Source organism: Ursus arctos, unplaced genomic scaffold (assembly GCF_023065955.2).
Source record: "Ursus arctos isolate Adak ecotype North America unplaced genomic scaffold, UrsArc2.0 scaffold_14, whole genome shotgun sequence".
NCBI lineage: Eukaryota > Metazoa > Chordata > Mammalia > Carnivora > Ursidae > Ursus > Ursus arctos.
This window is the reverse complement of record NW_026622808.1, coordinates 35,774,177-35,788,245: the sequence shown is the minus strand read 5'-3', so window position 1 is coordinate 35,788,245 and position 14,069 is coordinate 35,774,177. Positions and strand designations below refer to the sequence as shown.

Sequence of the window (14,069 nt, the reverse complement as noted above, 5' to 3'; positions counted from 1 at the left end):
GTTCTGCTTCAAGGACGAGCCATGGAGGAGGCGGCTGCTTGGCTGGGGATAAAGGGAGAGGTAGCCTACCTCACTTGCCAGCTCAAGGTCCATGGGGATGGGCAAGCGGCCCAGGTCAAGCCCTTGGGCATCTCAGCCGTTAGGCCAAATACATTAGGCTGACCCTCTAGCACTTTGCCCTCCTCTCTAGGTACACTTCTCTCCCAGGTGGTCACCTGATTTATCCTGCCTTCCGGAACAGCACGCCCCCTCCCCCTCCAAGAGCCTCTCTTCCCTTATCTGCTTTCATTTTATTCATAGCACTTATCACTGTGTGAAATTTTATTATTAGTACTGGTTCAGTCAATCTCCCTTCCACTAGATTTTAGGTTCCTGAAGGGCCAGACTTTTGTCTGCTTCCATTCTTATGATTACCCTCACAGAACAGATAGATAGAAAATATCTCCTAGTCAACAGATGAGCATACTGAGGTCACCAGGTTAGTGAGTAACAGAATGAGGATTCAGGGCCAGGTCTGTCTCATAGTCAAACACATTCTGAACCCCTACCATTAGACACAGCTTGATTAATCTGGCAAGATGGAGTGGGGGAGGAGAGGCCAAAGGCCTTGAGCCCTATAGTCTGTTTCCAGCAGCCATAGCAGCTGTAACAGGGTAGGAGGCATTTATGGAACTCCCAGGAGCCTTCTCCAGCACTGCTGCAGGAGGCAAAGCCAGGTGGGCTTCACTCTTGCCTTCTTGAAGCTCATGGTTGTTTCAGCAGAGATGCATATTCTAGCCTCTTCACTGCAAAGCAGATTGCGCTAGAAGCTATAAAGGTCACAAAGTGCTTTCCAGGTGCTTAGGCTGCTGTAACAACATACCAAGGACTAGGTGGCTTGAACAATAGGCATTTATTAATTGCAGTTCTGAAGGCTGCAAAGTCCAAGATAAAGTCCTGGCTGGTTTGTAGATGGCTGCCTTCTTGCTGTATCCTCCTATGGCAGAGAGAGAGCATTCCTCTCTATCTCGCCTCTTCTTATAAGGGCACTAACCCCATTCATGAAGGTACCATGCTCATGACCTATTACCTTCCAAAGGCCCCACCTCTATGTACCATCACATTGAGGATTAGGGCTTCAACATCAATTTAGGGAGGACACCAACATTCAGTCCATAGCAGGTGCTGACTGTAGTACTCAGGAAAGTCAGGACGACGGGGTCTGGGAGAGTGGTTGGTGGGGGATGCCATCAGGGAAGGCACTTTGGGCAGAGGGCAACAGGAATGAAAGCCAATGAGATAGGGCCTGTTTGAGGAATGGTGAGGGTTCTGAACGGCTAGGCCTGGAGAGTGTTAGGAAAGGGAAGTGATGGTGTGAAAGGTGGTTCAGAAGGTAGACTGGGGTCAAATCAGGGAAGGCCTAAAAGAGACTGGGAAAGTGGGCTTCCCACAACTGCATAGTAGATAAGAACAAGGACCCAGCAGCTGATGCTGTGTGTTGGGTGCTTTACGTTTTACAAAGCACTTCCCGACCATTCCTCTGCTCTGTCCTCACAACTGGTAGCATGTAGGCAAAAGCGGCAACTTTAGGATCTGAAGCCCAGGGTCGGCTCCACTCAGGAACAAGTTGTGCAGATTTGAACAGGTCACCTCACATCTCCAGGTCTCATCTTACTCATCTGACAACAGGGCCCAATTCTCAGCTCTTTAGGAAGGACTACACAAAACCACACACGTGAAAATGCTGATTTAACTTCCAGTCCTTCAGTCCTTTCTGTGTAAAATGCTGACCAATCCCGATCTGCCTAATTCCGGGGACTGTGGCGCAACTTTCTAAACCAAGGCCAAAGGCAAGAATCTTACGAACAACGCCGGAGAAGTGGGTGTTTCTTGGTTGGTAGGCTGAGAGCCTCAGGGAAGGGGCTTTGGCTACTTTAACAGCTTCTCTTAACCTGTTTGGGAGGGAGAAGGGCAGGGACAGAGAGCTCACAAGCTCAACCCAAACGAGAGACGAGATGCGGCGCCGGCACACTGACGTCACTCAAGCCGGCCGCTTAAAGGACCAGAACCTCTCGTGCTCCGCCTCCGCTGCCCCAAGATCACCAATCAGAGGGCGGGCGTCTCCGTGACGCTCTCTCCTCGCGACGAGGCTGCTTGGCGGTGCGTTTCCTGGTGACCGAACCCGGGCGCCGAAGCTATGGGCAGCCGGGAGGTGCTGGGTCAAGCGGCCCGCCTGGCCTCCTCGGGTCTGCTCCTGCAGGTACTCTCTGCCCGCCGGCCCCAGCCCTACCTGCAGCCGGAATGCGCGGGGAGGCGGACCGGGGGTCCTTGAGTGCGCGCCCCGGGGCACACCGAGTCCCAGCGTGGACCCTACTTACAGAGGGGTTGGACAGGAGGCGGTGGCGGCGGCGAAGGGGCGCCTGGGCCTGGAGTGCAGAGCTCTGGCTGGGAGGCTGCAGACAAGTCGCTTTCGTTCTGAGCGTTGTATTTCCCATATGGTAGTAGGCGACGGGTCAGGTGGCAGGGGTGCCTTTGGTGCTCTAGTATCTGATGCTTTCGAGGGAAGGAGTTCACTTTCTCCGTGCCCCACCGCTGACCCTCAGACACCGTTTTCAAGCGCTCTGACTCCCACTGAGTTCAGAGAGACAGTATGACATAACTAAGAAAAAGATACCTAGGTGTAGGAATCGTGGTTCTGCCTTATGCTTGCTGTATGACCCAGGACAGAGGACTTATGCTAAGCCTCAGCTCCTCATCGGAAAATTGGGGTCATAAGAGTATCTAGCTCATAAAGTCCCTATGAGGCTTGACTGGAGTCATTCAGATAATTGTACTTAATGCTGTACTTGACTCTTTGTATGCACTTAGTAAATATTGGCTGCATTTTCCTTCTGGCTATGTGACCTCGGATAAGTCACTTCCCCTTCTTGGCCCTAATTTTTATCATCTGTCAGATAAGGTACATGCCAATTCGTCCAAATGGTCTCTAAATACTCTTTTAACCCCAGGAGCTGGTCATTCTAAGTCAAGCGGCTCAATTTTTCTGTGTTGCACTCTTGAACCATTCAGCTCTTACTCAGAAGAGTCCTGAATCCACCCTCCCCCTTATTTTACAGGCAGCGTTTCACTTGGATATTACAAGAGAGAACCGGGCACACTTAAGGTCGTTTAGTCCTCGTTACTTGGCAGATCCCTGGCCTTGTGAAAAATCGCTTTACTTTGAGCATCAGTTTTCCTCATCTTAAATGAGAACAATAATGCAACCTCCTAGGGTCATTAGCAAGATTAGATGGCAGGACTGTTAAGTGCCTGGCTCATTATAAGTACTTAGTAAATGTTAGGTATTTTTATTATGGTAATAAGGATTTTTTAAATGGTCATTATAGAGATGAAATGATATAATCACATAAAACATGTAGAAGAGTTCCTTGCACAAGATACGTGCTTAGTAAACATTCACCTAACCCTGAAGTAGATGAACCCTGAGTTTACCGAGGTTTTTCCTTCTATTCCACAACACAAATAACTGAGTTCAGTGCTTTATCCACAGTGCTGATTGTTCAGGCTTTGATGATACCACCCAGATTGGCTTCATTAAAAAAAAACAGACCACATCTAAGCAGAAAATACAATGGACTAGGAGTCAGGTGGCCTACCTGTAAAGTGAAGCTGGGTCATATGATTGTTGTGTGACACTGGGCAAATGTCTTTGCTCTGAGTCTTAACTTGCTTCCTGTGCATTCACCACGTTGCTCTGAAGGGTCAAATGATTAACAGTTGTGCAAGACCTTTTTTTAAACTGCAAAGCCCTTGAGGGAGGTGGGTGGGGGATGGGCTAGATGGGTGATAGGTATTAAAGAGGGCCCTTGTGATGAGCACTGGGTGGTGTGTGTAGGGGATGGATCGCTGAATTCTACTCCAGAAACCAATATTGCATTGTGTTAACTACGATTTAAAAAAAAACCCACAATATATATATGATGCATGTAATAAATCCCTCATTTTTAATATAAAAAAATAAACTCTAAAGTCCTTTACAAAGTTAAATGAAGATTGTGTTGCTAATAAGGGCCACTACGTGGAGCAAATACCGCATAGCATGAGCAACTTCAGAGCTTCATTAACTCAACCCTTTCTTCAAACCAGTTAGGAGATAGGGATATAGCCTGAGACATTTTCTTAGACAATGATAACTTTGACTTTTATTTTATTTATTTATTTTTTAAAGATTTTATTTATTTATTTGACAGAGAGAGACACAGCCAGGGAGAAAGGGAACACAAGCCGGGGGAGTGGGAGAGAAAGAAGCAGGCTCCCAGCAGAGCAGGAAGCCCGATGTGGGGCTCGATCCCAGGACCTTGTGACCATGCCCTGGGCCGAAGGCAGACACTTAACGACTGAGCCACCCAGGCACCCCTAACTTTGACTTTTAAGTTAGCGTAAATGTGTGCGTCATTTGAAAACTATAGCCATAATCTAGGCTTCCTGAGTGTTTTAATTCCTGTATGTTTAATCTTGTATGCGTTCTCAAATTACAATGCAGACATTTCAGGTAGCTTTGCAATTAAGTTGTATTCTGCAATAATTCGAGAGCTTATTCTCTGTCTTAATTCTGAGCTGGTCATCATGAAAGTATTAATGTCTTTCATTTGTATGTATTTTTCAAAAAATGCTTTCACCTTCACGATCTTGTTTGATCCTTGTTACCAACACTATGAGATAGGTAGCCTCACCACACAGGAGGAAATTGAGACTCATAGCTATGAGTTAGGAGATGATGGGTTTAACAGCTAAAGGATAATTTGAGACTCTGAGCCGAGCGCTTTTTCCATTCAGGACTCCATGAATTGGCTTCGAACGTCTAAGATTGAGCCAAGAATTTGGTATATATGTATCTGCATGTTTCCAAGGAGAGCTACAGAGCTTTCAGCAGACTCTCAAAAGGCCACCTTTGACTCCATAAAGGTTAAGATGGTTATGTCTTGGCTTTGGAGACCTTGTTGCTCCGTGACACCCTAGGGTTACAGACACTGACAGTGTTACACTGTACTGTCTGTTTTTGGTCATACCTTTTACCAGAGATTTTCAAGCCGTCATGGCCCATTGACATATTTTGATTGAATCTTTCAAATTTCAGCTGTTGAGGGATGTCTGGGTGGCTCAGTCAGTTAAGCGTCCAACTCTTGATTTTGGCTTTCAGGGTTGTGAGATCGAGCCCTGTGTCCGGCTCCATGCTGGGTGTGGAGCCTGCTTAAGATTTTAAGATTCTCTCTGTCCCTCTCCCTCTGCTCCCTTCTCTTTCCCCCACCCCCACACAAGGGCGTGGGTGCTCTTTCTCAAAAAAAAAAAATGACCAAATTGCAGCTGTTCACAGGTAACTCTGAGAGTCATTTGTCATTTGCTGTGGAGCGCACTTGAGTTACACCTGCCGTGCTGCCTGGATGCAGAGGGGGGCTGAGGTTTGCACCTGGTCAACGTCCCCATTTAGCATCCCCACTTAGCACCCTGTTCTTCTCTGTCTCCTGGAAGAATTCTTTGCTCAGATAGTTTTCTTGAATTGACAGGTTTGAAATCTTGGGATATATCCCCTTCGAATGGCAATAGCTGGACTCTGTCTCCCTTTCCCCATTTTTTTTTTAAGATTTATTTTATTTATTTGACAGAGAGAGACAGCCAGTGAGAGAGGGAACACAAGCAGGGGGAGTGGGAGAGGAAGAAGCAGGCTCCCAGCAGAAGAACCTGCTGTGGGGCTCGATCCCAGAACTCCGGGATCACGCCCTGAGCTGAAGGCAGACGCTTAACGACTGAGCCACCCAGGCGCCCCTCCCTTTCCCCATTTTATATTATCTTATTGTTTGCCGTTATCATTTACTGCAAGTTACTTCACTGTGTGTCAATGGTACTCAAAAATTGTTTTAAGGATTTTATTTTTAAGTAATCTCTATACCCAGCTTGGGGCTCAAACTCATAACCCCAAGATCAAGTGTCACATGCCCCACTGACTGAGCCAGCCAGGCGCCCCTGTACTCAAATTAAAAAAGTTTTTTTTCAACTCCTCTCAGGAAAGTGGCAAATATGTAGTAAATACAGCCTTTTTTCTTTTCTAATTGGAAAAACAAGTTCAAAGAGATTAAATGTTATTATCAGAATCCCCAGATATTACTAGGCAGAGAAGAAAGAGAAATTAGACCCTGGGATTCCTAGAGATTCTGCCATAGCCTGTGGGCTCTCACTTGCTAAGTGTGTGCTATTTCTAAACAGGTTCAAGGGAGGGCCAATGTGAAGCATTAACTAGAATTTTCTTCTTCTGGAGTGCTTAACTTTGAACCCGAAGAAATTCACTGAATATGTCAGGGCCTCCCTCTTATCAGAAAATTAGCCTTCCAAGTGCCTTTGTGGGTTCTTTGACCATCGCACAGGAGTGCCGAGGGACCCCAAGGCATGAAATTTCAGAAGAAATGCAGACGGGTGGCATGTTTTTGAGAGGGCAAAGCTGCCGTATGTCGGTATGTTATTAGGAAGAAGAGCCACGTTGTTTTCGTTTCACAAATAAATATTCCCAACATAATTCCCTCTCATGTAATTTTCCTCTTTTTCTGTAGGTGTTGTTTCGATTGATCACCTTTGTCTCGAATGCATTTATTCTCCGCTTCCTGTCAAAGGAAACCGTCGGCATAGTGAATGTAAGGTAAGAAGGCACGTGCCCTGGCATTGCCCACAGCTCACATCCCTAGGCCGGGCCCCTGTGTGTCGGCCTCGGGTTTTAGAAGCATGGACCTTTCCCAGAAGCGGAGTGTTTTAGCGGGGGCTGAGGAAGAGCACGCCAGGATAGGGGAATGAGCTTGCGATGTTGCTTTTAATGGCCCCATGGAGTGTTTTCCATTAGCGGCCTCCAAATGCACACTTCTCTGCCGGCTGTTCCGGTTTGCCTACTCTGAGAACCCAGGAGAGGAGGGGGAGTCGTTTCTTGCAAACCCTGGCTCAGGTGTGATCCTGCGTTCTCGTCCTGCTGACAGCGCAGGAGGCAGGGATTCTGCAGTGCATGCGGATGTGCTTCGTAATTGCAGGGCTGGAGCCGGCCGCCTTCCCTCCTTGGTGAGTTTTATAATCGGAAAATGGTAGTTAGGGTGAGAGCTGGAGTCCTTGTCATGAGTCCCTCGGCGCCTCTTAGAAAGCTGCCTTGCTTTGTCTTTTAGACTCCATTTTGTTTCTTCTGCTCTCCTTTCTGCTCAAGGGCACCCACACGTGTTCTGTATTCACAAATGACACAAAAGTGTATGAAGTGATGGGAGTGCTCAGAATAGCTCAGCTTCTCAGGTGGATCTTCACGTCCTGATAAACAAGACAGTGTGTTCCAGACAGCGTTTCACATCGAATACCCACCAGACATATGCTCTGGGCTCTGTTCTCAGAGCTTGGAGGAGGTTCCCAAACTTGGACGGGCAAAGGAATCATCTGGGGAGTTTTGCACTAGGTGGGACCGAGGAGGGGCCCAGGAATCAGTATTTTGACAAGCTCCTTGGGTAATTTTAAAGTAGGGACCATACTTTGAGAAATACTGTTTTAAAAGCGGGAAGAGGGGTGCCTGGCTGCTCAGTGGGTGGAGCACATGACTCTTGATCTTGGGGCTGTGAGTTCGAGCCCTATGTGGGCTGTAGAGATTACTTAAAAATAAAATCTTCAAAAAAATTTTTAAAAAGGGGGCACCTGGGTGTCTCAGTCAGTTAAGGGTCTGCCTTCAGCTCAGGTTATGGTCCTGGGGTCCTGGGATAGAGCCCCGTGTGGGGCTCCCTGCTCAGCAGAAAGTCTGTTTCTCCCTCTGCCCCCTCCCCCTGCTTGTCCCTCTCTTTTTCTCTCTCAAGTAAATAAATAAATCTTCAAAAAAATTTTTTTTTAAAGCAGGAAGGAAGAGGACCAAATCTCCTCTTAGGTGCTCAGATTTGAAAACAGTTTGGGCCTCTTGCCATCTGGTCTCCTCCAGATTGGCAGGTCTCTGCTTTGACAACCATGGTGTGGCCTGCCCCCTACTTAACATATGGTTCAGTCTCCTCATTGGCAGTGACAGACGGAAGCACTGGGTAGCAGCATGATCCTTGGACAGCCTCAGACAGACCTTAACCCTGGGCTGTCCCCGCTCTGGCTTCATCAGCCACAGCCTGTTGATGAGGGAAAACCTCAGCTACCACTCACCCAGGTGCAGGAGGGTCCACGTAGGTACTGGCCACCCGGGAAGTATGCAGACAAGCCTTGCTGACCTGGGTTGCAGTGACCTCTGTAGCAAGTCTGTTGCCTGTCCTGAGATGCTTTTGGTCAGAGCTTCCACTCAGTAGAGCCTCAGCTTCTCTTACAAGAACTGATGGGTCACCAGTCTCAGGGTGACCAAGAGGTCCCCTTGCTGTGTGCAGTCATATCTTGTCCTTTTCTCCTCCTTATGGTCAGAGCCACACCTCTGCCTCCAGCTGTGAAGCATTAGGTTTTGGGGGCCACTGTGGCAGTGTCTGTCCTGGCATAATGCTCTGTGGGCACACTCTAAGGTGTCCCTTGTTCAGTTCCTAACTCTGTCGTTCACGTGGACCAGGTTAGTACGGGGCTCTGTAGGAACTCACGGCCCTTCACATCACCACCAGTGATTTATGCCCCAAGACTTTGTTTTCCCGTCACTGGCAAAATCTCAGAAATTCTCTCCGTGAAAAAAAAAAAACTAGAGTCATTATCGATGTCTGCTTTTCCTTTACAGGCTAACACTGCTGTACTCGACCACCATCTTCCTGGCCAGAGAGGCCTTCCGTAGAGCGTGTCTGAGTGGGAGCGCCCAGCGAGACTGGAGCCAGACCTTCAACCTCTTGTGGCTAACGTGAGTTGTGCTCCGGCAGGAGACGGTACGAAAGCAAGTGCCCTAGGTCTTATAGGTGAAACAGCAACCCTTGCCCCAAGCTGAATTGTCTCCAGCTTTGGTTTCATGGGGGGCTTCTGGGGACTGGGTATGGGACGGGAGGGAGAGGGCGTCCATGTGGAAGGAGTTTGTTGGCTGTTTTCTCTGTGGATGGCCAAGAGCTCCGAGTGGGGGTTTCGGGCCAGGTTTCTAGCCCCGTGTCTACCCTCTTGGGAAATTGTTTCTGCCATTCCTGATGCCCATTCTGGGCCCCGCTGGGCCTGGGCCATCTCCTTTATTCCTAATCTTCCCCCCTGTAGTCTTTTCTGAGCTTTTAACAACCACTTAGTATTTTTTGAAAGCCTTTTAGGGCTTTCATTATATCTTTCTTCAATTTTGTTAGGTTGATTTGAGTTCTGAGCCTTTTAGAATATTCTTGAAGGCCAAGTACATCAGCTAAAACTTGTAATGGCTCTTCTGCAGTTAGATCCCTGCAGGGAGGGCTGGTGCTTGAGGTTTTTGCTCAGTGCTGCCTTACATAACTTCTTCTTGCCTCATGGAAATGACTGTCATGAGGCTGGTACGTGTTCATTTTATTTGAGTTAACTACTCAGTCATATTGAAGTGCTCTGTGGTGCACATGCAAAGGGACATTGTGCACTGGACTGTTGCTTAGTTGGGTGCAAGAACCAACTGGATACCGTCTTTAAGTCATTCGAGGTGCAAACAACAGGCATGTACTTTCCAGCAAATTTGCTTATCTCGTCAGCTTAACACAGTGGATAGGAGTGCAGGGTTTGGCGTTAGATGGGGATCGGGTCCTGCTTCTGCCCTTGACCAGCTGTCCATGACCTTGGCCAGATTACCCAGTGTTTGTCATCAGTCTTAGTTCCTCATCACTTAAATGGGGATAATGACAGGATCATTGTGAGGTGTCCAAGAGGTAAAGGGGGTGGATCCGAGTGTCTGGTGTGTAGGAAGTGCCTTGATAAGTGGTAGCTGTTTTTATGATTATATTTCCTTTCTGTTCAGTGTTACTATTTTAATATATATTTATTTTTATATTTAGCATATTAAAAAACATTTTTTTCCCTTTTCTAGAGTCCCCCTGGGTGTGTTTTGGTCCTTGCTCCTGGGCTGGGTGTGGTTACAGTTGCTTGAAGTGCCTGACCCTAATGCCGTCCCCCACTATGGAACTGGAGTGGTGTTGTTTGGCCTTTCAGCCGTGGTAGAGCTTCTGGGAGAGCCCTTCTGGGTCTTGGCACAAGCACAGATGTTTGTCAAACTCAAGGTCAGTGTGCCTTCTGCTTTGATGAAAAATGTGAAGAATAAGGGAAAGAGTGGTTTCTTAGAAATGTTTTCTAGGAGTGAATGATTTTTTTCAGAGTTGCATCTAAAAAGAAATTTGGAAAAAGGTAACATGATCGGTCACGTTCATTCCCTTGAAATTTGGCAGATGGGTTGGGCTTAAGTTTACCTCTGCTGTACTATTAATGCATAATAGGTTTACTAATAGACAAGTTATTAATCTAGATAAGAATGTAAGGGCTGTAAAGATTTTTCAGATTTTTCTAGTGATTCTGTTTTTAATTGTATACTAATATTAACTTTTCATCTTTCAAAATTTGTAATTTGATATGTACAAAAGAATATATAGCATATGTATGAATCTTAAAACAGGATAGTATACTGAAGATCCATGAACTTACCGTCCAGCCCAACTAGAACATTATCGGTGCTGGATCTAACCCTGTGCCCCATCCTCGTTGCCAGGGTAACCACTATCCCAGTTTCCTATCTGTCATTCCTGTGCATCTTTAGTTTTTAATAACGTAACGTGCACCCTTTACCATGTTTCTGCAGGTGATTGCCGAGAGCCTGTCCGTCATCCTCAAGAGTGTCCTGACAGCTTTTCTTGTGCTGTGGTTGCCTCACTGGGGGCTATACATTTTCTCTTTGGCCCAGGTAAGAGTTACGGCTTTTCACTTTTGTTTAATCGATGTTTCTCCATTTGATTTTTTTCTTCTTGTTCCCATTACTATGTGGTTTACATTTGCAGTACTCATGCATGTGAGGCAGGCTGGAAGCTCTAGAAAGATGTTCTTGATAGCGCTTGTCCTTTGGCTGTCCATCCTGTTCCACGTCCCCAGGGGCCTGGTGAGGACCCCACACTAGGCCTTGCTGTCAAACATAACGACTCCTTTAGATGTTCTGTGGTCAAGCCCATACCAAACTCATCTTTGATTGTCTTACTGTCTAATGGAGGAGGGAAAAAAGCAGTAAGGGGGTAGGGTGGGAATCGAATTGTATGTGTGTGATTTTCCCTGGATTTCAATCAGGTGTTTTCAGAATAGGAGGAAACTCTGCCAAGCCTGTTTGGAACTTGCACTGCAATCTCACACAATGCAGAGGCACAGGAACCAAGTCCTGGCAGGCACGCTCTCACTTCCGGCAGGTCTGGCCTCGTTGCCATCCCGTGTTCTAGTTCTAGTTCATATCCCTAGCTCCAATGAAAGTACAACTAGAGTACAGTGCTCATTTTAAAAACGAAACCAAAGATCACATAGTTACTGGAACAGCTTATAGTACGAAGCAGTTTGTTATTTTTCTTAATGTATACAAATGTAAGTTAAAAGTTTTAGTAGCGGTTTATGGGAAAGTCTTTCCCATGTCCTGAGCAAAAACTACAAGTATTTTTGTGAAACACAGAAAAAGTAGATTTCAAATCGATATTATAAGAATGAGAAGTGCCTCCTAAAAGCAGCTCGCAAATAGTTGTGTATCTTAGAGGAGTTATTTGTGATCATTTTTGCCATGTTTTATGAGATCTGGAACTACAGTTCTCCGCATTCATCATGTTTTTGATACACTCTCCCTAATAGGACAGGAGGCCTTGGAGATGCCCAGTTATTGGTTGACTCCTCTTGGGAAGGACACTTGGCATTATGACTTTCTGATCCTCCCACCCAGGATACATCCTGGGTCAGCAAGGCCCATTCTGAGTTTATTTGCTTTCTTTTTTTTTTTTTAAGATTTTATTTTATTTATTTGACAGAGAGAGAGACAGCCAGTGAGAGAGGGAACACAAGCAGGGGGAGTGGGAGAGGAAGAAGCAGGCTCCCAGCAGAGGAGCCTGATGTGGGCTTGATCCCAGAATGCCGGGATCACGCCCTGAGCCAAAGGCAGATGCTTAACAACTGAGCCACCCAGGCACCCCTGAGTTTATTTGCTTTCTTATTAAAGACTTCAGAGAGCTCTTCTCTGGTACATTCTTTGTCAGTGTCTTTGTGAGAGGTCTAAGAGGCAACAGCACCTCATATCATCAGGCGATCCCCACCAGGGCTCTGGGATTCCCCTTTGTCCAGCCCACCTCCAGGCTCCTCCTTACACAGCCCCTTACCACATGACATCATATATCGAATAAAGGGGTCACTCTAGAATATATAAAGAATTCTTACAATTCAACAACAAAAAGACAGAGTACCCAAAAAGGGGGCAAAGGACCTCAGTAAACATCTCTCCAAAGAAGATATCCAAACAAATAGCCAATAAGCACATGAAAAGATGCTCCATTATCATCCATTATTAGACCAATGTGAATCAAAACCACAATGAGATACTGCTTTACGCCTGTTAGGGTGGCTGTTATCAAAAAAACCAGAAAATAACAAGTGTTGACATGGATGGGCAGAAATTGGAGCTCTCACATGTCGCTGGTGGGAATGTAACATGGTGCGGCCACTGTGGAAACGAGTTTGGCAGTTCCTCGAAAAGTTAAATATAGAACTGACGTATGCCCAGCAATTCTGCACCTAGGCACATACCCAGAAGATTGAAAACGTGTTCAAACAACTTGTACACAGTTGTTCACAGCAACACTATTCACCACAGCCAAAAGGTGCAAATAAGCCAGATGTCCGTCACCTGATGAATGGGATGAACAAAATGTGGCGTATGTGTGCGGTGGAATATTACTCAGCCATGACAATGACAGCTGCCATGGCACGATGAACTTGGAAACCATTATGCTAAGTGGGCGAAGCCAGACACAAAAGGCCACCAATTGCATGATTCCATTAATATGCTGTGTGCAGAGGAGGCAAGTCCATAGAGACAAAGCTGGTTTTGATTGCCAGGGTGTGGAGGAGCGGAGAGTGACCGTTTAATGGACGCAGAATTTCCTTTTGGAGTGATGGAAGTGTTCTGGAATGAAATAACGGCAGTGGTTTTACAACAATGTGCATGTACTAAAAGCCACTGCGTTGTATGTTTTAAAATGGTTAAAATGCTCGGTGTTATGTGAATTTTTCTTCCATAGAAAGGGGGAAGGATCACGTAGTTAGGGCGCCCGGCATGAAGGCTACCTGTGGATTGTTACTGTTTCCCCAGGCGCTGGGCTGTGGGAAGATGAGGGGAGGTGGGGAAGGGAGTCCTCTTGTGGTTTGGCTCACGGCAGAGCTGCTGTGTCTTCTTACAGGGCTTGAGGCGTGAAAGAGGACGGTGGATGGTGGGCTCCGTGCTCAGGCACGGATAAGGGTGGAGAGCCGCGGAGCCCGAACCCACTGAACAAGGCTTCCCTTTCTCCTTGCTCTCCGCCTTTGCCAGAGGAGCAGGCTTAGCGTTTCCAGATTGAAAGCGGCACCTGGAGGCCTCATTCCTTCCCGAGCTAGTGCGCCTTGCTGTTCCCAGCGGTTCCCAGCGCGGGGAGAAGGCAGAGGGGAGCTTGTGAAAGGGGCTTTTGGATACTCCTCCCAACCTGCAAACAAAAGCCTGGGCTGTGGCTCCTGGCCAAAAGCCACCCTTCTGTCCGGGCTGTGTGGAGGGAAGGGTGGGCCCTCTTTTCACCTCCCCCCTCCTGGAGTGGCTCTTGCCCTGCCCATTCACTGGGCTGCGAGGAGGGAGCCAACAGCTCGGTTCTGCTTTGTAGCCCGTGTCACGGCTTATGGGCTTATGGGAAAGCCCCCGTCATCTAGGACGGCAAGTGTCTGCATATTAGCACAGGACACGTGGGTCCTCGCAGGCTGCCGTCGAGGCGGGAGAGTCGTTCCTTTGAGAACATGTCTGCCATGGCGGTGGTGGTGGCACTAGGGGATGTCTGTCAGGGAGATGATGTTCTGCCCGCCCAGAACTGTTCTCCCAGTCAGGTGACGTGTTTGGAGCACTTTCCCCAGAGAGGCCGCAGTGGGGCTGGCTCTTCGTGAGTAGTGCTTCTCTCTGG

At 47.3% G+C, this 14,069-nt stretch overlaps 1 protein-coding gene across 1 annotated transcript in view; it reads left to right on the top strand.

Annotated features, from left to right (window-relative positions):
- Positions 1 to 2,106: 2,106 nt before the first annotated feature.
- Positions 2,107 to 14,069, top strand: part of RFT1 (RFT1 homolog) — a 35,356-nt gene continuing 23,393 nt past the window's right edge. The window contains exons 1-5 of the mRNA XM_026501030.4: positions 2,107 to 2,239; positions 6,582 to 6,667; positions 8,717 to 8,833; positions 9,953 to 10,142; positions 10,715 to 10,816. Of these exons, the coding sequence (XP_026356815.1) occupies positions 2,177 to 2,239; positions 6,582 to 6,667; positions 8,717 to 8,833; positions 9,953 to 10,142; positions 10,715 to 10,816 (558 nt within the window). The 5' untranslated portion in view covers positions 2,107 to 2,176. The remainder of the gene's footprint in view (positions 2,240 to 6,581; positions 6,668 to 8,716; positions 8,834 to 9,952; positions 10,143 to 10,714; positions 10,817 to 14,069) is intronic.